The 22,751-nt window shown below is 33.1% G+C and overlaps 1 protein-coding gene across 4 annotated transcripts in view; it reads left to right on the top strand.

Moving 5' to 3' along the window:
• The window catches only part of LOC138179626 (protein amalgam), a 60,379-nt gene that overhangs the window by 5,266 nt on the left and 32,362 nt on the right, over positions 1 to 22,751 (top strand). For all 4 annotated transcript variants that reach the window (XM_069112609.1, XM_069112625.1, XM_069112617.1 and 1 more), the window contains exon 4: positions 156 to 283. In XM_069112609.1, coding sequence (XP_068968710.1) covers positions 156 to 283 — 128 coding nt within the window. The remainder of the gene's footprint in view (positions 1 to 155; positions 284 to 22,751) is intronic.

Genomic DNA, 22,751 nt, shown 5'->3' with positions numbered 1-22,751 from the left:
CTTATGAAAGAGGGACATAGTGTATGTTTTATATATTCCCTTCCTCATTGGCCGGTTTAGTTTCACATCGTTCTTTTCTTGTTTATTTTTGTTCGATTCGAAGAGAAATTATTACGTATGGTGAGTCATATTTTCCTTTATTTTCTATTGTCCAGAACCTGTCACGTCGATCGTTGGAGAACCAGAGATGTTCATAAACAAGGACAGCACCATGAATCTCACTTGCGTGGTACGTCACAGCCCCGAACCACCGACCGCCATTTATTGGACCCATGACCACGAGGTATTGCATTTTTGATATATGACTGTATATACGTGTGTATACATTGTGTGTGTGTGTGTGTGTGTGTTGCGCAAATCATTTTATGCCCTTTCGTATAAATTATCGCAGAAAAAGAAAGAGCCGAAAGTAGGGCGAGCAGAACGTTATTGATCACCATTAACGTGAGACACGGATAAACGTATATAACTTTAATCCCGATCACAAGAACACGGAATCGTGTCTTTTTTCATATTTTCTGTTACCTATACCGGTATAGTAGTATCCGATAACAATAACAGGGGAATCCTGTTAAAATCAGATCAATTAATGGGAACGACGTTCAATGTGTAATTTTAATAAATTCAATTTCATGTTAGCAGAAAAATTCCCAAGTCACATAGAATCTACGAAACGATAACGGGATAAAATATAGGGTGCGATGACGGGAGAAGAGGGCGAAAACAGAATGTTCTACGCTAGGTACAGTGAATTACGAAACATTGTTCGCATGACGCAAGATCGGAGTCAGAAGTAGTCATATCGGCCACTTAATTATGTAATTTTTTCTAACTAGGTTAAAGGAATATTTGAGGGAACCACCTGCCTCCAGAAGCAAGGTTAATTTTCCCAACCGCCACGTTTCCATTTTTTTCTTTTCCTTTCTTTTTCCTCTCCCTCCCCTCCCCCCACTTTCTTTCATATTCGTTTCTCTCTCTGTTCTCGTTTTTTTAATTTCCTCCCTGCTAACGAGTATCCTTTTATACACGTATTACCAACGAGGCGAGCGAATTCCCGCGAATAGACTCGAAATTATTCAAATTGTAGTTTACGAAATGAATTATTCAATTATTTCCCGAAGAAGCGGTCGCCACGCTCCACGGCATACGGAACGAGAACCGCGGCTTTCGTCCGTGTCTTTACAAATTTACGCTCTCACTGAATTTTGATCGCGTCGGAATTCCCGAAAACTCCTTTTCCTCGCTACTATCGTCGTCCTTGTTCATTTTTACGGGAAAGTTTCCTTACCCTGTTCTGGAACTGTATTCCGAATCAAATAGTATTCAATTACGAAACGATTCTTTCTCTTTTGCAGTCCCCCGGTATCCTGTATGTATCATTGATATTCAATTAGCGGTAGCCCGTTTTATTATTCATTTCATTACCAGGTCTAGCCTCTTAATCAACTTCTACACCCTTATCTCTAACAACTCCGGTATCTTAGAGTAGATTCTTCGCTTGAAGGCAATGAATAAAACTATCTCACCAATTCGTCTACCTAATTCCTCCGTCTCAATACTTTTCGTTCGTTTCTCTCTTTCTTTTCATTTTCATTTTTTTCTTCTTTTTTCCTCAAATCCTTTTGCACATACATCCCTCTTTGTTTCCACCCTTTTCTACATTCCTTTTTACAATTCCACCTCGTTCCTCTCTTTTCTTCTTCTCTTCCTCTCTTCCTCTATCTCTTGAACTTCCTCCTGTTTCCCCTCCTATACACATCTGCCTCGTCCATCCTTTTCCCACCCAATGAAGCATTGTCTTTTCCGTCCATCCTTCTTAAGAGTGTCAGTTCTCTCTGGCAGCTGGCTCTTTGTGTACCACCGCGTCTGTCTTTACAATTCGCAGGCTTTTCCACTGTCTTTCACTCATTTTTACTCTCGTTCCTCTTCCTCATGCCCATTATCTCTGTCACCTTCCATGCAACAGAGCACGCCCACTTTCCCGCTCTATCCTTCGGCCCGGTATACGCAATTTTCCATCGTCCCTCCAACTGCTGTCCCCTACCCCCTACCCCACTTACCTCCTGTCCTCTCGTTTTCATCTTTTCTATCCCATCGTTCTCCCCCCCCCCTCTCCTCTCTTCATTCGCGTCCACACTCTTCATCCGTATTCTCACTCTTTATCCCCACCATTACTACTCTAGCGTTCTCTACCTACCCTATCGACTTTACAGTGCTCAATGTCTCCCTTTTTCTCTCATATACTGTCCTTTCTTCGTCATTCTACCAACTCGTCCCTCCTCTACACGCCACCACTCCCCTTCACCGTTATTTATCTCGCCTATTCCCCCTTCAAACAGGCTGCTTCTGGTGTATCAGTTCTCGTCCCTCTTCCACGCATATCCCTCTCGTTCAACGCCAGACAGTGTGTCAACACCTGCACTACACACACTATGGTCTTCATGTTGCCTTTCTTCTCTTTTTTCTTCCCCTTGCTTTCTTCTTCGCTTTTTTTCAATTTCCTTCTTCTTTTAACTCTTTGATTTGGATTAGGTTTATCCTTCCCTTGTAATTTGATGTTTTATTTATTTTATTTATTTAGTTAGAGTAGATTTCTATTTACGTGACTCTGTTGGTAGACAAATAATTTGTATATATGTGATGTGTTGTAACATATGTGAACTTAGATTATATTGTGTAGCAAATTAGTTGTTATTACATGTATTGTTGTAAATATAGAAACGAGACGAATTTATGTTATTAACCAACATAATTGAAGTTCGTAGAACAGACGTTCACGTTAGTGTGTATGAGTACAACTGCCAGCAGTTAGCTTAACCTATTAGCTGAGTTTAATGAGAAATAGCTGTAATCAAAACATTAAGAATGAATCAAATGGATCGAGTTTCACCTTTGTAAATCTATTTTTCAAATTTTCAGCTGGAATCTAAACGTATTATAATATACAAATATACTATATCGTATGTAAGGCAGTTATTATGTATGAGAGGTTAGGAATCCGTTTGACGAATTAAATTATCTTCTCTGATTAATAGGTTAATTATTAAAATTTCGTTCAAATAAATAAAGGGTTTTTTCATCTATTTTGCGACTCTTTTGATTGTACATTTGTTTTAGTATTTTACGTTATTACTTCTTGAGTTGTCAATAGAGTACACTAGTGATGAATATTCGTGGTCGTTGTAGGTGTTTCAAGGGAGGTAGCATTGTTTGAGGAGGGATTGTGAGTTTTGCAAGTTCGGTTTGGAGAAGTTTGCGATGGGATTAACTGCATGATTGTGTCGACGCGGTTTCTGTCGCGTGGGCCGTACTAGTCGTACATGCACCATGGCAAAGCGTGGATGGATATCTGGATTTAAAATCTTTTTCAAAATGGCACATTGCTATAGAGATATTAAGAATTGTTGATTTATATAGGGACTTGGCGATTAGGTATCTTTCTCTTATTCATAAAGGTTATTCTATACTAAGATTCTGGTGGACATAAATTTATCGTTAGCAACAATGAAACAAATACTATTCACGTCATTGTATTGTATCGTTTGGTAGAAATGTAAAAAAATCAGTTATAATTATTAAAAAATAGCGTTCAATGTAGCAGTCAAACACACGCAAATTAAATTCTATTCTTTAACAATCATAATTAACTTTTGTATATCGTATCTATACATGTTAAAATATTATTACTATAGCAGTTAAATATACAAAGGTCATGAAAATTAAAGACTTTCAAATATTATGATATTATTTTTGGTTAATGTTCTAATATCTTGAGTTTTGATATTTTTTATACTTTTAACTGCAATAGTAATATTTTGTGACATATATATGATCTATATTTACAATGAGATATCGCATATTTTTCGACCTGGCGGGAAGACAGTATCCAATTTTTAAAAATAAACGTAACAGGTGAGATATTTCTTTATTTAATCAGTCACAATTTTTAATAATTTCGCTGTACAGATTTATGTGCCACAAGAATCACTAAATTTTCATTAAAACAGTTATTTTTATTTACTATCTTCACAGTTGCAAAGATATTTTGATCGAATTGTAAAATATGTGTATACGAATTTGTAGGAGATGTTTTCTCTCTGAAGCATTTAAAAGTGGCAAAAAAAATAGAAAAAAACGTGGAGCTGTGTGGCGAAAACGGGAAGTCACGAAGAATCAGTCCCGCGGGCGTTAACCAGACTTCCGGCGTAATTAATTTCCGATCGATGAGAAAGTTAGCGGAAGATTTAATGTTCCTAGAGTTATTACATTCCTTCCAAACTCTTCACCGGAAGTATAAGTATATCCCTTGGGAGGAAAATCCCTTCAAAACGATTTCTCTAATTATATCCTTTATCGAAGGTCACAGAAGTACAACGCCTTTCATAAGTCGCCAAACATTTACCAGGTTTAATCTTTTAAGTCATATCTATTGACATGGACTGGCTTATAAAAGTATTTGGATGTTTATCATAAAAACTTTTATGTTCATATTGTATTTACTGTATAAAATTTCAAAATTCAAAAGATATAGTGAATTTTATTGTAAATAAATATCATTGAATGTACACAATTTTCGAATGAATAGTTAAACTTAACCTTAAAGTGTATATTGCATATCTAGGAAAGATAAAAAATAATTATCTATTTTTGATGTATATGAATTTTTTCTTGAACAAGTATATAATTTTTTATTACAAGTTATATAATTTTTCTTAAAACAGGTCTATGATAAGATTTTTTAGATATAATATAATTTAGTTTTCCTTCTATTACACCCGGTTAATAAGTGTCAGCTTCATCTTGTAATTATAACGGTCATTTATCCCTAGCCTGAATGTATAGTTGGTGGAAGAGATATAGTGAGGTCGTAAATTAAAGTATTAATCGGCGGACCCAAGAAAAAGATTAATGGACTACATATCTCATTAAAAAAAGTTATATAATCCTCTATTCTTTTCCTAGATCTAAGTGCATTATAGTCCGTGTTATTATAGTATTTATTGCTAAAAAAACGAATCTATTTCGAAAAGACAAATAATAATTGTTGAATAATTTGATGAACTATTATAAATATCCACTGTGTTACTGTATATCGTGCTTTCTATATGTAGGGTCTACAGGACGAGTTAATTCCGTTACTCTCATAGTTAGCTAATCCTACTAATAATAACAACTTATGTTACCGTGTTTTAAAAATATACAAATTAACGCATGGTAGTGATATATCTGATTTCTGAATGGTAGTATATTTTTCTTACGTCGCGACTACCGTTAATCTTGAGAAACATTCGCCATCTTCACTGCGTACTTTCCTTTTATCAAATTTATATGATTGAACCTAACCTATCTTGTTATTGCAATTAGACTACCGCTTTGCTTCTATAATTAGTTAATCCTATTAGTGACTTGTATGCACATTTAAAGATCATCTAAATTAACACATGCAACTGATGTGAGTATCCATCGATTTATGAATTAGTTATATGTATTGTATATTTTATGTTTCACATTCATCCTATTGCTACCCTTCCGATTCTCCTAATTCCAACGAGACCGATTTCTTTTCCGTTATTATTTTCCTGTCCAATACCATTTCTACTATATTCAATAAGGCAATGAACCAATTAGTCGATAAAAAAACTTTTTCGATCTCCAACTTCCCCCACCACTACTCTTTCCTCTCCTTCCCCTCCTTTCCTCCTTCGACCAAAGTGCTCCACCTATTCTTTTTTCGTCTGTTCCAACTTCAGCAGCGTCCATTTTTACTTCTTGCTCAAACTCTTCCTTTTGTTATTTTTCCTCCGACCACCTTTTAGGCGGGTTTCCACCGGGGAGTTTCTCTTTCACGATTCACTCGACGCCCACCGTGGACGAGGTGACCGTGCAGAACGATCGGATTAATTTTTTTTTCTTTCCCTTTTCCTTCTTCTTCTTCCCCTTTTTTCTTCTTCTTCTTCCTTTTCTTTTTTTTTGTCGTTGAAATCCATGAGGCTTATGAATCAATTTTTTAATCACTCGATTACATCAACTATCAGTTCCGTTTCCGATATAGACATAGCTGCTTTTCCTTTTTCTTTTTCTTCTTTTCCCTTTTTCTTTTTCTTTCTCTATTTTTCTTTGATTTCTTCTTTTTCTTTGTCGTTATAATCCATGAGGCCTCTGTATCAATATTTTAATCACTCGATTACATCAGCCATCAGTTTAGTTTCCAATACAAGGCACTGCTGCATTTTATTTCTTTTTCTTTTTCTATTTTTTTGCTTGATTTCTTTCGTTTTTTCCGTCGTTGAAATCTATGAAGCTTATGAATCAATATCTTAATCATTCGATTACATCAGCCATCAGTTTCGTTCCCGATACAGACATGGTTGCTCTTTTTCTTCTCCTTCTACCTCTTTCTCTTTTTCTATTTTTTGTTTGATTTCTTCTTCTCTTTTTTTCGTCATTGAAATCTATGAGGATTATGAATTAACTATTTAATCACTCGATTACATCAGTTACCAGTTCCGTTTCCGGTAAAGACAGGTTCTTTTTCTCCTTTCGCTGCTTATTACGATTACCTTTTTCGAATACTTCGTTAAACTTCCACGCCAACTACTCCATCTAACACGATCTTTCTCTCATTCTCGCACACAGCTTCACTACATTCGCCTGTCTAAGTAAGAACATCTTTCGTTAGTTAAACATAACTTTGCTGTGAGTTGTGAGGGTAAGGTTGCCGTTTCCTTCATTGTTGGAGTTGTGTTTTTCTTCTTTTGTTGGGTCACAGTTTGTTTGTTTTTTAAGAGAAAGAGAGAGATTTGAGGTTGGGATTGGTTTGATACATTTTAGGCTTCGTTACTTTTTTAGTAATTTTTGAAAGTAATATTTATGGAACGATGCGAAAAGTGAGGTTAAGTAGAGTAAAATGTAAAAATAGATAGATATCGATATCGAGATTGGACAATTTCAGTACCACCATTCGCATTTTTGATTGTACGAAATTTCAAAATTTTAATTCTTCAACATTTTCAAAATTTCAAATTGCCATACTTCTACAATTCGTCATCGTGCAATGATATCATGTTTACTCAAATTCTATTGCGCTACTTTACTACTTGGTCCTTGATTGGTTAATTACAATACTGAAAACAAATGAAATATGTTTTTATTTCGGTTTTAATAAAATTATTCAACAAAATCATTTAATCTGACATCGACGATAAATATTTCATAATGTACATCGTGCACGTGCGAAGTACAGCGTTGGTTTGAGAATCGCTGTGCTAAATAATTCGCAACTCTGCCATCCGATACAAAACTACAGTTCGATGGTATTGGACATTTAAAAATAGATATGCAGTAGCAGACAAAAGGAAATTTAAAATTGATGCCCATATCTATATACGTATGAATTTCCAGTAATTTTTGTATTTCACGCCGTGTTATACGTATATACCTATATATTTACATTGTATTTATTCATTGCCTTCCGCGATAAATACTCACACTAAATTTCACTTCCTACGCTTTTATATTTTATTTGCGTTTTATTTCATCGTTTATTTTGCTTCTTTCTTCTTTAACACTAACCTTACTAGACCCGGTTTCAAACTTTAATTTAAAATTGTACATTCATTATTATTCCTTTTGTTTATTTGACTTTCTGTAAATCCTTATATTATTTGAACGATCAATTTCTCAATTTTTGTTAACACAAGAAATTACATAAAGTTAGATGAACGAAAGAAATAACAATGAATGTACAACTTAAAATGAAATTTTGAAACTGGTTATTTGACCAGGTCTGGTAAGGTTAGTGTTAAGTTAATTATATTGGCAAATTTTAATTGGAAGAATATTATATTTAAAGTGGATTAGAGAATTATTGAAACGTGTAAATGCAGATATTTGTTGCAGTACGTTTGTTTTCCAAACAAACAGAAGATCCTAATGAAACGTAGTACGTTTAATAAAACAGGAATCTTCATACTTGACAGCTGTAAATGAAGTAGTCGCTGCATTTTCGTGAATCGGTATTATTACATTGTACTGATATCCTTGCAACTTCGTTTCTACAGTAGGTATTCGCTAATTCAAGTTTACAACATGCAACTGTCCTATTAATTATGAAAGGTATAAAATTGTTTGTCTGTTACTTTTTGCCCTAGTTTAATGAAGTAAATAATGAATTATTTGTCGGATTCTGTTTCAACAGCAAGTATCAAGTTGCATCTCCGTTACTCGAAAATGTAATTCCTCCAACTAATGGTCTTATAAGAGATATAAAACCAATTTTATATAAATATTGTATTGTTATATGGTATAACATATTAATTTATTTTCTCTGCCAGACGGCTTTGTAAATTTCCAGGTAATTTATTCGTTAAGGAATTATCAACAAGTTCATATTTCAAACATTTTCAAATTCGCAATTTATTTATTTTTGCACCGCGGTTCATTTAAGAGCGTCTCCCTCGAAGAACGAAAATTGTTATTAGCATTTATCCGAAACGTGATGGGCGAGTTGAAAAAAATGAACGCACAGATGAAAAAGTGGTAGTGGGTCAAACTTACCCGTGCGTTACATACACACTTAATCTTCATTTTTTCAAATTCTGCTCCAGTTACAGTATGATTATTCGTCCATATCGACATAATAATTCTTCAGAAATTCTGTTGACAAATCAATTGAAGTTTGAAATCGGACAAATCTGAAGTACCAGATTGTTGTTACGCGAGAACAATAGCCAACGATTCTATGATACTTCGGATTTGCTCGATTCCAAACTTCAATTCACTTAGCAGCAGAATTTCTAAAGAATTATTTCGTAGGTGGATCAGAATCTGAAGAAGATGAAGATTAAGTATAACGCGTGAGTAAGTTTGGCTGGCATTTTTTCATCTTTGCACTCATCTTTTTCAACTTTCGCAGTTTACGTTTCACTTTCACATTTCACATAAATGCTAGTAACGGTTTCCTTCCTTCAGAGATTCTCAAATTTATCGTTCGCAAGAAGGTCGAAAAGTGGCCATTTTTTGACATCCTCCTTTACAAAAGTTCCAAGCTTACAGTTTATTTATTAAAACTTTATATTTTATTCATCAAATCGTTGTATAACTTCGATAAATTTTTGCTCGTGTCACATGTTATTAGGTTATGTAACAGGCTTGATTTCTATATAATCAGCGGCACAAGTGATTTCTTCATTTGTTTCTTCAAACGTGATAGTAATTTTCCTACGATATGCGTCCCCGTTTTACATCATATCAACGTATCTACAAAATTTTCCACTTTTCATGTAAAATCAACTTCTCGTCGAAAATGCGATGAAACGTTTCGAAGAATGAATTCTATTTATTTCTGTGAAATAACCAGATGGTTATATCTATTGGTCTAAGCTTGGATATATCGGTTAACTCACGCGCAACTCATTTCACCCATTTTCTTTACTTTTCCTATTCGTGCCAAGCGACGAATAATGGTAGAATGACTTCCTCTCGCTCAAAATCCTATTTCTCTTGTTGTTTGTCGTAGATTATTTTCAGTAATATCTCTTAAAATGTTATCGTTGCTGGTATTTCCCAACCTTTTCCCTCGTTTCATTTCCTAATGAAAAATCACCAATCTCGAATCTCACCCCAAATGTTTGACTGACGTTTACACAACTTTTTGTCAAATGCTAAATTTCTGTTTCCACAAACTTTTACTTCTTCTTCATCAAGTTTATGTTTCAATGCAAATACTACACGAATATGACTATTTTTAAATATTTTTATTATTCTTGATTATACTTCACTGATATTACATGTTTTTGTTTCTTTTTAGATTATTCTTTCTCTTTCAATCGAAGCATGATTTCAGAGAATCATATTATGTGGTAACTTTTCTTAGATATTTCGATATATTCCCTAGTAAACGCATAATATTATTTTCCTGTTGTTTAATATTCATAAGTAGCTATTTTTAATAAATAAAAAATAGCAAAGATACGAAAGAATTATTTTTCTCTGTCTTTAATATATTCGTCACTCAAAAGATAAAATCTTTTATTTTATACGTGAATTTCTTCTCTTAACTCTTGATAAGTAAAATTCTGTTTATCTCTGAGAGACCTTTTACCTTAATCCGAAAGTTAGTAACTAATAATAAAATAATAGTTATAATAAAGCAATTATTTGGCTTCAGTATACATAGTAGTACTAATGAAATACAATAACATAATGATGAACCATAAAATCAAATATGCAATACGTAGATATGTAGGTTATGTAATCCCAAAGTTACACGGCGTTATGAAAGGTTAACATTATTGATAAGAATAATACTGACGATAAAATAAAATTTAATAATATTTATCAATGTAATATGTATAGATAATATAGTGACTTATGAAAGTTTGTGAAACGTTAGAAAACATTTATGTTCGATTGTCCCAAAAATTTCTTTCCTTGTATACGGAAGTAATAGATGCACAACATTCTTTGTTTTATATTATTTTATCGGATCAAATGGAGAATTGGAATTGCATGAAATGAATCATACGTAATTCAATAAAATAATGTAAAACATCTATTTCTCTTATAAAACGAAAGAAACATTTGGGTCAACAATAGATACATTATGTGTTATATGAAACGTTTTGAAGCTTCATTTGCGTTGTAATATTTGAGGTTATGTCGATAACGTATAAGATGAATTCAAAAATGCAATAAATGTATAGAGGTTATATGTTTACTGTAAATATGTATAAATTTTGTCGGGATCACAAAAGTATTTAATACAGTATGAATGACTGTCTTAAATATATAATTATTACGAAAAGTTGTCTTATTAAATTTGTCGTGGCTTGTTAATATAACAGATAGCAGACTTTATAGTACTTTTGTGACGTTTTCAAAGCGTACAGTTAATACAAATGTCTTGCAACTTTTGTATACATTTTCCAACTTGTTTCAAGCTTTAATAATAACCATTACAGTTGTGTTTCATTACCGTGCTAATGAAGTCTCAGATAGTTAGCATAATGTATAATTTTATTCATACGATGTTTTCGTAGTCGCAGTAAGCAATTCAGCACAGCTTAATCTTCATTCCATATATTCAATAACATTTTATTGTTATATTAACAGTACTGAGTGTATTAATAATATGTCTATTACAGTCTTAATGAAGTTTCACAAACTTTTGTACAGCATGCAAATATGTGTATTTCTAGAACATTTTTATAATTGTTCCAATTATTTTATCGCGATTACATATTTTTTAAGATGGATCTATTTCATAAAATTTAGTAGAATCCTATTGTATTGTGAATAGAAACCATTAACAATATGATCATTATAGTCGTGTCTTGCTGCAGTGTTACTGAAGTTTCAAAAAATTTTGCACAACATAAACGATATATTCTTATATCTCTAGCATTGTTATAATTACTCTAACCGTTATCGTTTTTTCATATGGATTCATTTCGTAGCATTCAAATAATACCAACAAAGCCAGTCTCCTCTCTTTACAGAGTTAGCAAAGTTGTAATATTATATTGTTCTCGAAGTTCCAAAAACTTCTATGTACAATACACTATAACTCTAATATATTCGTAATATTATAATACATTACAATAATGTACTCGTATCGAAAATCATCCTAATCATTCGTATGAAGTTTGATCCTTCGTATGGACCTATTTCACAGCTCTCAATAGTATCCTATTGTATTACCGACAGAGCTCCGAAACTTTCTCCCCACAGCGCATGCAATTTCTCTACGCTTGATATATTCTCTTAACCACACCCTTTTACTTGACTCAAACCGATGCAAACGAATCGAGTCCACGGTCGAAATTGTTCAAGCGGTTCCATTAAATTCTCCGGTGTTATTGGCGTTTATAAACATCCAGAGAATCCGTGGATCGCGCGGTACGAACGCGCGTAGGCCTGCGGGGAATCTGATCAATGTGCCACGATTACGATCAAAAGTGGCCCGCGCGCATACGTGTGCACGCCCCACGTTCAAAATTTCACTCTTCATCTCCACCATCTCTATTCTGCCCATCCTCCGACCATCCCCCCCCAAATCCCTCTTCTGCCGAAAACCTCTTTCTGAAGAGAGATTAACACGTTCGATCCGGAGCCGAGGTCACCGACGAGACGCCAGAGATGCTCACGATCGCGAGCACCTATAAAGTGGTACAAGCCAGATAAGATACTACGTAGAACGTAGAGAGCAGTAGGTCGATGTTGATTCACATACTTGACGTTCGAGACATTTTCTGAAGTGCTGAGAATTTCGGAAGAATTTTCTTTTAATACATTCGCTTCGTTTTGATTGCTTATTATATATGTATTATTATAAGAATAGTCTTTTCGGCCGTGTTTTTACTATTCAGTTGTGAAAGATTCTTGAAAGGTTTTATCTTTTGAAAAAGGTGTTTTTTCGGCTTTGCTTTCATTATTATAAGGTACGTTGAATAACTTCTTGAAAATCAAATATAAATCCAAGGAGTAGTTTTAAATTTTCAGAATCTCATTTCACCAGAATATATAAAAATAGATCAAATGAATTCATATGTAATTATTTTGTATTATAATACAATATATGCTCCTCTAATACTAAAAATTAAACAAGAAAATATACTAAAACCAAATATTTAAGAACTATTTATACTTTACTTTTAAAAATGTTTATTTATTTTTTTTAATGGAAATATATTGATCTAAAAGTTTCTGCTATTTTAGAGGAAGTAAAATTCAAATATATCGAGTACTAAAACTGAACAACAATATTTCTATTTTATGTAGTGAAATGTATTTTTCATTTTTGGTCATTTTAACAATAAAAGGTGTGCGTGCGTGTGTGCGTGCGTGCGTGCGTGCGCATATAATGTCGCCTTTAAGTGCTACGGAATTATCAGGGTTTGAGGTTAGGTGCTTTCAGGATAGCGTCGAAGGCTTAATTCGCAATACAAGCGACGGTAAGATGAAGTGGCGAGAGCCACAAAACGGTTCGGTTCATCGATGTATTACGTCGCGCGTGCCAGGACGGCTGGAAAAACGTGGACCGTTGATGAATGGCAATTTTTTGTAGGGAGATACGGTAAGAGAGCGCGGTTAGGGTGATTGAGTTTCAGTGCGAAGTAGGATGATGGGTGGGGTGTGGAATGTTCGAGCATGATGAACGTGCAAGGGGTGGTTGGAATTGGTGAGTAGTTTAAAGTTGTGTAGATATCGCTGGATTCTAATGATAGTTTAAAACAGGTCATGTGATGTGAGGCAGAGAGTAGTAGCCAGGATTATCGTGATGGAATTTTTAAGTTTACAGAAGATGGATTGTTCTGTATGAAACTATTGTAAATTGTTCTACTGAATTTTCAAAAAAAAAAAAAATTGCTTTTGGATATTTTGTAGTCGACGATAGGTTTTCTGCAGATTATTATCAATTTCCTAAATGATGTATTATTTAGTTTGCATAGTATTAAGTTGGAAAAGTAGATTGATATGTGAGTTTCAGTGTTAGCTATCGTGTATGGTATCAAATTTTCGTACGTGTCTTTTATCTTGAGAACGCAATCTTGATTTTAATCTGTGTTTGAAAATGTTCCTTCTACGCATCATTATCAGTTGTGATCCTAAAATATCAAAAGGGATAAAAAATAAATTAAAAGATTATTTAAAGAGTTATATGAATATTGGATAAAAGATATACAGGCATAATGTACAATAAAATAAATAATCTAAACATAGTGACATGATGATAATATAACCTATACGTAGTAACAGAAATGGGAGAATGATATTATACAAAGATTTAGAAAAATGAACTTTTTCTACCTGATATCAATTTTTCATGGAATGACAATTTTTTCGAAATTATACTAATCATCCATAAATGATAGCATGTATATTATTATTGAACAAGATTTGCGTGAATCACCATATCATTCGTGTGACAAAATACTGCAGATTTCCTCTAATGGGTCGCAATAGTGAATTGGCACAGAGAGACATGTCCCATCGTGAGTCTTGATACTAGTAGACTACAGTATCACATATATCGCAAATGGGTATTGACATAGTACGATATAGATCGTCGCTGTTTAACAATGGCTTCATACCGACCATTGGTCTGACCCATCACCGAGTCATGCTACTTTATATTTACCAGAACGATGCACCGACAGTTGCTATTGACATTTTCAACGTTGTTGGATTTATGTCATTTCATAATTCGTTATCGTGTAGCAATGAAAATTAGCTAGAATAATAGAGAACAACTTTTTTCAAAAAGTTTCGTCAGATAAGTAGAAAATGGATAATTAAATAATTTATAGAACTAAAGCGTGAAGTTAACTATGTGTATAATTTAGACTTGATAACTTATACAGACATAATTTATGCTTGAATAATGTATCTAATATGGTGGCTCTTGCATAGTCAACGTTACTATACTATTCTTTTATCTTTATTTATTTTATCTGATAGAGTAACTCTTATGAGAGAGCGTTTATGTTTCAGCGCTCATAGAAACTATTTATGAATACCTTACTAATCTGAAAATATAGAAATCACAAGATATTTATTGCAAACATACATTTTACGAAGTATTTGAAGAGCCAATTATTTGTTGTATTAATGAGCCATAATATTTAAGAGATCCATCTTTAGAACTATATAATATATGTTTAAGACCACTGTTTATATTATATTACAATTTTTTATTAGTTAAATGTTTGTAATAAATATCTTTTAACTTTCAAATACATATATACATTTCCAGCCTGATTTCAAGTTTTACCAATATAATCATGATATCAAAAAAAAAAAAAAAAAACAATCATGAAATCAAAAAACCTTTATGTAATACATATAATATGTACATACAACTTTTCAATGGTATCTAAATTTCAAATACTTTTGCGAGTATAAATTCCAAGTCTTAGAAATCAGACAAGGTTAATCAAATGCGTCATACAGCTTCATAAATGTTCATTACAATCATACGTTATGAAACGACGTCGAAATAACACTTTAGTATTATCATGGCAGCTTTCATGGAGGATCTCATCAGAAACCATTGCTATTCTCATTGAAAATATTAATTCCTCTTCCTCTGTCTCTCTTAAACGTGCCAGCACGTATATTTCTTTCCTCTTTTTTTCAATACCCATACATTTTACTCGAGGTTAATGCAAACAGCAATCGAGAATTCGATTAATATTTGAGAAAAAATCTCTGCGGGCGAATAAAAATTTCTTTATGCTCTCGCGTTCCGCGGTGCTAGTCACTTTTTAATTTGCGCTTTTGTTTACCGACCGAGTCGAAAAGGCAATGGTGGCGATGAGCGCAAATTTATCCTACCGCGGAATCAGTTCCCTTCACACTGCTAATAATTAAAAAAATCTATGCCACTGGCATATTAACGTCCAGGCTAGCTATTTTTCCCCCGGGTGAAGAAATAGGAAACTGCACCCGATATAGATACATACATATCATGAGCAATTTCCTCGGGCGAATTCGAATGAGATACGTCGTCCCTTTCAACGAAGGTAAACAGTCAGTCGCGCGTCTTTAAATATAAACAGCTTATTAACGACCGTCAAAGAGCGCTGTTTGCAAAGGCAACGAGAAACGAAGTTGCGTGTCGACGAGTCCGCAATTATCCACGCCTTCGAATTTAGCATCCAGGTTATAATCGTATGATTTTAGCTAAGCAAATTGAAACGAAATATATTAAGGAATTTGATCAACTTGAATTTAATTAAATCCTAAATAAACTGATATTGTTCTGGGAAACATTGGAAAAATGGGTATAAGTAATATTGCTACATTAGATATACATATGGTTTTTAAAATTGGTTGTTCATTCGAAAAGATATTGGATAGTGTGAGTAATGCTATAGAAATTGCAAAATATAATAAAATTGTGTAGGGAAATCGTTTTTTGGAAGGATAAATATAGTGGCAGTAATAATAAAGTTAATGCTACGTTAATCTATATCTAAAGATTTAGCTGTAATAATATCACTTTTTCATTATTTGGCAGTCAAAATTAGATGTATTGATAATTGTGTTAAATATATAGTTTTCAGAAAATGGTGCTTATTTCAAAAAATATTTCAAAAAACATAATAAAATTATCCTGCCATTATTCTTTTGGAACGCTAATAGGCATACCTGAAATGATTATAATAGTTAGTTATAACAAGAGTAAACATTTTTGTTATGATGATCTCAAGGGAAAGTAGAGTTGTATTAATTAAAAAACCAAATATTGCAAAGATATAAAAAAGGGTTTTCAATAACAGGAAAAAATCTGTGTAAGAACATTAAAATTAACATTAAATTCCAACAATAAAAAAAAGAAACAACACAAAAACACTAAAGAAATAGCAGCATTGAAGACGATTGCTTCATATGGCTGCAACTGAGGTTGCTGATTCTTATCTTCAGGTTACTGACCATTCGCTTGCCTAGCCTGACCGATTTTACGATCTTTTTATATCGTGCTACCCACTACATTGTATGTGTGTGTATATATATATTACGTTATGTATTAACTACTAGAAAAGTAAAAAATAAATACATAAGGAAAAATTAAATTCTAGATACAGTAGACTAAAAATCTCCGTATAAACGATATATCAATTAATTATACCGTGTATACTCAAGCTATTATTTCAAGCTGTTATTTTCTGAGGTTAGGTCAATTAGACGGAGCGCCATTTTCATTTCAGACGTTATATCTCAGTATGCACAAAGGAATTAAGAAAAACTATATGAGGAAATAATGTATATTTTAATCGTGTAAAATGCATGATAATGATCTAGTACTATAAAAAGTTAATATAATTATTAATAAAAATTGGTTTAATATAAAACTTAATTTTCCTAATTTTTCTTATAGAGAAATAATATTCATTTCCATAGCTTAAAATTAATTATATTAGTTTGATAATGTGACATCAATTTAATTGTTAATTAAAAATAAATTTCTTTTTTCTATACTACGTAGAAGCTTCAAGTTTTATAGAGACAAACTTTTGTTTTTGTTTTATCTATGTTTTGTTTATTAAAGTTTATTATAGTATATTTGCCGTTGCAGTTATATTACTTCTAGGACGTATAATTGCATAATTTACTGCAAATTGGAATAAACGCAAGTGTATAAACAATTTGGCTTTAACGAGAGTGGAAGTGGAATTTTGCGTGTAATTAGCGCGCAGTCGTGGGCAATGATTTCCGGTATACATAGGTTACGTTACTTGAAATTTCCCCGAGAAAATTATATTAAAAGTTTTACATTTTGTAATGTCCCATCTACGCGAGTAATTAATCAAAAATTACACTCACGCGATTTTCAAATTTTTGACTATATATTTTGTGTGTGTGTAAGTTAACGTTTTAGAGTTTAAAATAGTGACTGAAAACTCAGCAACATAATAATAAACAAAAAACGTTTGACATTAAATATTATTTATATTTTACGATTTTCACTGATGGGAGAAAAAATTATTTTGATTGATTATAGTTTGTCATTATGATGGAAGGTCTAGAAACTAAATATACTACTATAAATGGACTGTTTGACGTAAATGCAATGGTACAATGATGAAGTGGTACAGCAGCCATGCAGTAAATAAAAAAATAGTTAAATAGATGGGTATGTCAGTAACTTTTAAGTCACTTTGTATCATAGGACGTTAATTGGAAAATACAAAAGAAATTGTTGTGGAATTTAGCTTGAATTGCAGAAGTATACGTATATACTATACAGGATGATTCATGTAATCAGGACAAACCACGCATTTCACCAATTAGAATTTTTGCAATTAAAAAACATATTAGAGGGAAAAGATGAATAATATAAAGAAAAAAAATGCCTTTTCAGGTTCTTGTTCTTTACACAAGTCTGACTATACACATAGATTATGTAGTTATACAAACTTTTTCAATACAAATGTATATTATATTTTTATACTGTTCGCCTACAGTCATACAAAATTGTAAATTCTGAATGCGCATCTCTACCAAAATAGTAAATGTATGGTTCAAAGTTCATCTTGTTTTCCTTATATTATACATTTTCAAATTAATATTAAAGCAACGATTTAAATAAAATGTATTATTAATAGTAAATTTTCAATTATAGATTCCCTTTGTTTTACAGTCATACAAAATTCTAAATACACAATTCTATTGGAAAAACAAATGTGTGGTTCAAAGATCGTCTTCTTATCTTTGTGCTATGTATTTTAAGATTAATATTAAAATGATAATTGACAAAATGTATTATTAATAATAAATTTTCAATTACAAATTCTTTACTCCTATGTTCATGCTATGGAAGAAAAAACAAATGCATGGTTCAAAGATCATAGTGCACGTCGAATAGTGGAATTTCATTAAAAGCAGCCGAGTGTCCTCAGACTTTTGAACGGAAGTATAGGTTCGAATTGACCGAGGACGAAGCCAGGCCAGAACCCTCGGTCGGTAAAGGGTAAGGCTTCCCTCGAAACGTAATTATATGCCGTGTGCAGCCAGCAGCTTTCTCCCGGTATTTTCATAGCGTGTGTGTCTGTTTCTTTCAACGGCTACGGCCTCATTCCACACAGCGCGCATTTTTCTTTTCCTCGGCGGCATCCCGCGCTTCGTCGCCCCGTTATTTACTACGACTTTCCGTGTGCTCTCTTTTTGATTTATCTACTCACCGTCGCGTTTCACCATTCCCGTTTCCCGTGAATATTTAAGCCGAAGACACACTGCTGCGTCCTTCTGTTCCGTTTTTTCCCCTCTTTCCCTCCCTGCTTCTCTCTTTCCCTTTACCTAGCTCAACACCTCGCGCGTTTATTTCTTCTTTTCCACCTTAAGCACCGTGTATCCTAACCTAACTTTTCAAAAAGCTTTTCAATGCTACGTTAGGAAAACCAGAGAAATTATTGTCAACTAAGAGCGTAGATTTTTTCGATAGCCCTATTTTGCGATTTTTTTGAAAAAAAATTTTGTTAGCTGTTTAAAGTGTGATCTAGTTACTTTATTCTGTTTTGGGAATTAGAATTTCTTTGAATTTTTCTAATGAGAGACTTTTTGGGATTTTAGTTGAAAGTGGGAATTTTCTATAAGCGTTTTTTGGAATCTTGAGGAAAGAGATTGTATTGGCTGTTTGGAATGTGTTCTAGTTACTTGTTCTTGTTTCGAGAAGTAAAATTTGTTCAAATCTCTCTGATATGAGTTTTTTAGAGATTTCAGTTGAAAATGTGAAGTTTCTACATTATATAAAAGCTCGTTTTGGAAATTCTTTAAAAAAAGGAACTGTTAGCTATTCGGAGTATGTCTGGTTTTGTCCCCTTTTTCAGGAATAATTTCTTAAATTTTTGTAATTTTAAAGAAAAAATTCTGTTAACAATTTGAACCGTGTCTAGTTATTTTCCTCTTGTTTGCGAATATGAGATATTTTTTATTTTAGAAAAAAATTTTTGAAATTTCAGAAAAAAGAGAAACTCTCAAATGTTTGAAGTTGAACGTTAAGAAAAACAGGGAAATTGTTACTATTTGCTTTTCTTGAGTGTTTATGAAAAGGAAAAAAATTTTTTTATTAGTTTGAAACGTAACTGCTTACTCTCCTTCAAAAATATTAAAAAACAGATTGTTTTCACTTCTATGTATATATATAAATCCTCAAAATATTTCTTAAAATTTTTATGAAAAAAAAAAAAGAAATCTTCAGAGATTGAAATTCAAATTTTTGTATTCCTTTAATAACAGAAATAACGAACTTTTGGAAGTTCTTTTACCAAAGGGAAAATATTCTTTATAATTGCAAACCAATTTTTTTTTCCTCTTTGTTTTTTTTTCTCTACCGCAAAAACCGCACTGATAAAAATTTCAACAAACTTTTCATATAGAAAAAATATTATAGGAAAAAGCAAGGGAAGACAAATTTTTATGCGATTGGAAAACTAGAGTTCAAAAAGCGTAATCAATATTTAATTGTCCACCGACTACGGCATACTTTCGTACATTTTCCATTTATCCATTTCCTATTTCAGGTATCCTCATTTCCGCAGTTTTATTTCTGTTTCTACCCTTTCAATAAAAATTGATTTTAGTACTGTTTTAGAACCGATATAAGCCCAGAAAATAAATTAAGGACAATGTAAGAATCAAAAAATAATCAGAAAGAAGTTATTTACGATAGAACTGAAATCAATAAAATAACTGTTCTCCTTTGAAAGTAATATTTTACAAAGGAATTAAATAAAATATATTTTTTCCAAACGTACACAGTATTATACGTGCTTTACATAACCTCCATTCTTAAGAACTGAAATTGAACCATAGCTATTATCAACCATTAAAAATAAAAAATTATATTTTTTATAAATGTTTTACAAATCTATATATTTTACAGAAAAAGCTAATGTATACTTGTTTTTCGTATATTTGCTTTACATCATAACCTCTATTTCTAAGAACTGAAATCGACATCATAACAATTTTTCAATCCTTAAAAGCTACACTTTATGCAACAATTAAATAAATAATCGTATTTTTTATAAATTTACGCAGTATTAAAGTACGAAGGTAATCTGTACCAATACTTTTGTTCACCACTATATTTAAAATGAAATTTCCAAGAGCTTTGAGTTTTTCCAATGTAGGTCCAGAATTCGTTAATTGAGCGATCGAGAGAGCATAGCAAATAATTAATTGACCAAGGTAAATTTGGAAAGATCCCAATCGCTTATACGCGGGTGGAAGTTAAATAGCGAATCTCTACGGTCCAAAAGAAGAAGTTGATACGTTCAGAGCGATTTACTAACACCCCACGCTTTTTATCTTTTTTAATTCTTTTTTATGCTTTTTGTTGCTTCTCTAAAATCCTTTTTTTTTTTGTTGGTTTCTAACGGACTTTGGATATTGAGTGTGGGTGTGAGGTTAAATCAGAGAGATTTAGGCGGTTTTAATGCTGTCTGTGGCGCTATGTTCTCACACACCGTGCGGGCTCAAAGCGTAATTACGGGACTCTTTTATGAGTAACTCCCAGGCACGTCATTCAACGTTGATTTATTTTCCTTTTTTCTCTTTTTTTTCCTCTCTTTTTCATTTTTTCATTTAACCGAGGAACTGTTATATTTTTTTTGGGAAAATGATTAAGTTAAGAATGACTTTTTAAAATTTCGGTTGTGATACTCTGTAATTTTATTCCACTTCTTTCGGTAATCCATTTACAGACAGACCGTTCGTTTTTAATTGAGAGTTCTTTTTTATATATTGTGTTTTTAGATTATTAGATCATTGGTGTTGTTAAATTATTTTGAATTAATCGTAGAAATTTCGTTCTACTAATCATTTTTTTATTTATATATACATATTAATTTCCACATGTAGTAATAATTCTTATTAATTTTCTAGTAGCTCTTGTTAAACTTTACTCTATTAAAATCGCAACATTCACTATTACTGAAGTATAAAATTTAATTAACGTTATAAAAGAATTAGCTCGATATTATAGCTTCGTATTCCCGTATACAATAATAAAATTTACAAAGGTACGAGTTCCAGCAATTCAAACAATTCCACTCCGTTTCCACTCTGAGCCCCCTTTCTCTTCGCTTTATCTTATATTCAAAATAAATATTCCATAAATTCGCGCATCCCGGCACGGGGAATTCCCTGGAACCAGCGGAAAGGCATTAGCCGAGGTATCCTGTTTCGCACTTGACTCGCGATTCACGATATCCCTACTCCCACAACCCACGATCTTCCCACGCCTTTCTCTCTCCAGCTATAGTACAAATTTTCAAAGGCGTCCCTATCCTACTTTCCTAACGTCCAAATTCCCTGGTAACACTTGGAACGATTGGTATCCCCTATATAAACGGAGCGAATGGCGTTGCTAGAACCAAGAAAATGAAATTTTCATCTGTTTTTCCCTCCGACTATCTCCTCTTTCTATCTTGGCAGCTTTGTGCGTTTCCGGTTCTTTGTGCGGTCCTATTTCTCTACTCGCCCCCTCCACTCTTCCCTTCGTTTTCCCTTACCGATCCTTTTCATGCTTTTCTAATTACTCCACTGGTTCATCGTATAGAAAATGACGACGAGCAACCGTCGGTCAATTAACTTACAAACAAGAAAAGAGGAAAATCCAGGGACTCTCGAGCGAACGAGGCACAATGCACGCGGAAATCTGAATAGTCATGAACAACCGGCGCGTCGCGCGTCACATAGAGACACGACCAAAGGAGTGGGGATGTCGGAAAGTAGGAAAGGGCTTTTGTCGTGGCCCGTTTCAGCCGTTGGTACGCGCCTTTTCGCGCCTTCCGCCATCAACACGAGGCGTTGGTATCGATAAGTTTATCAAGATTGATGCGGGTTATCAAAGCTATCGTAGCTACTCTCTGTCCTACGGGGATCGAGTTGGGGGATTACAAGTTGATTCTGGAAGACAGCGAGAGGGCGGTGCGGTCTAAACGTTTCTGATATCGAGAAGGATGTCGGTTGGGGCTGAGTTTTATGTAACGTTTTGTTAAATGGCAGTTTTACGGACTTTTCTAAAGAGGTTGGGAGAGAACACAGACTTACGATCTATGGGCCTGGTCCCTTGTCGAGAATTTTGAAGGCTTAACGGTGTGACGTGAACTTGTTACAGAGTGAATCCAGGACCATTTATTAGATCAAGTTTCAATGTGAATGTTTATTATCATGAATTACTTGCATAATAAATTTCGTATGATTTGTTTGATGTTCTTACTAGTGTATTTTCTTTTTATTTG

Source organism: Bombus flavifrons, chromosome 1 (assembly GCF_040668555.2).
Source record: "Bombus flavifrons isolate JBK064 chromosome 1, iyBomFlav1_principal, whole genome shotgun sequence".
NCBI classification, from domain to species: domain Eukaryota; kingdom Metazoa; phylum Arthropoda; class Insecta; order Hymenoptera; family Apidae; genus Bombus; species Bombus flavifrons.
Note: the sequence above shows the minus strand (reverse complement) of the source record. Positions and strands in the feature narration are given on the sequence as shown.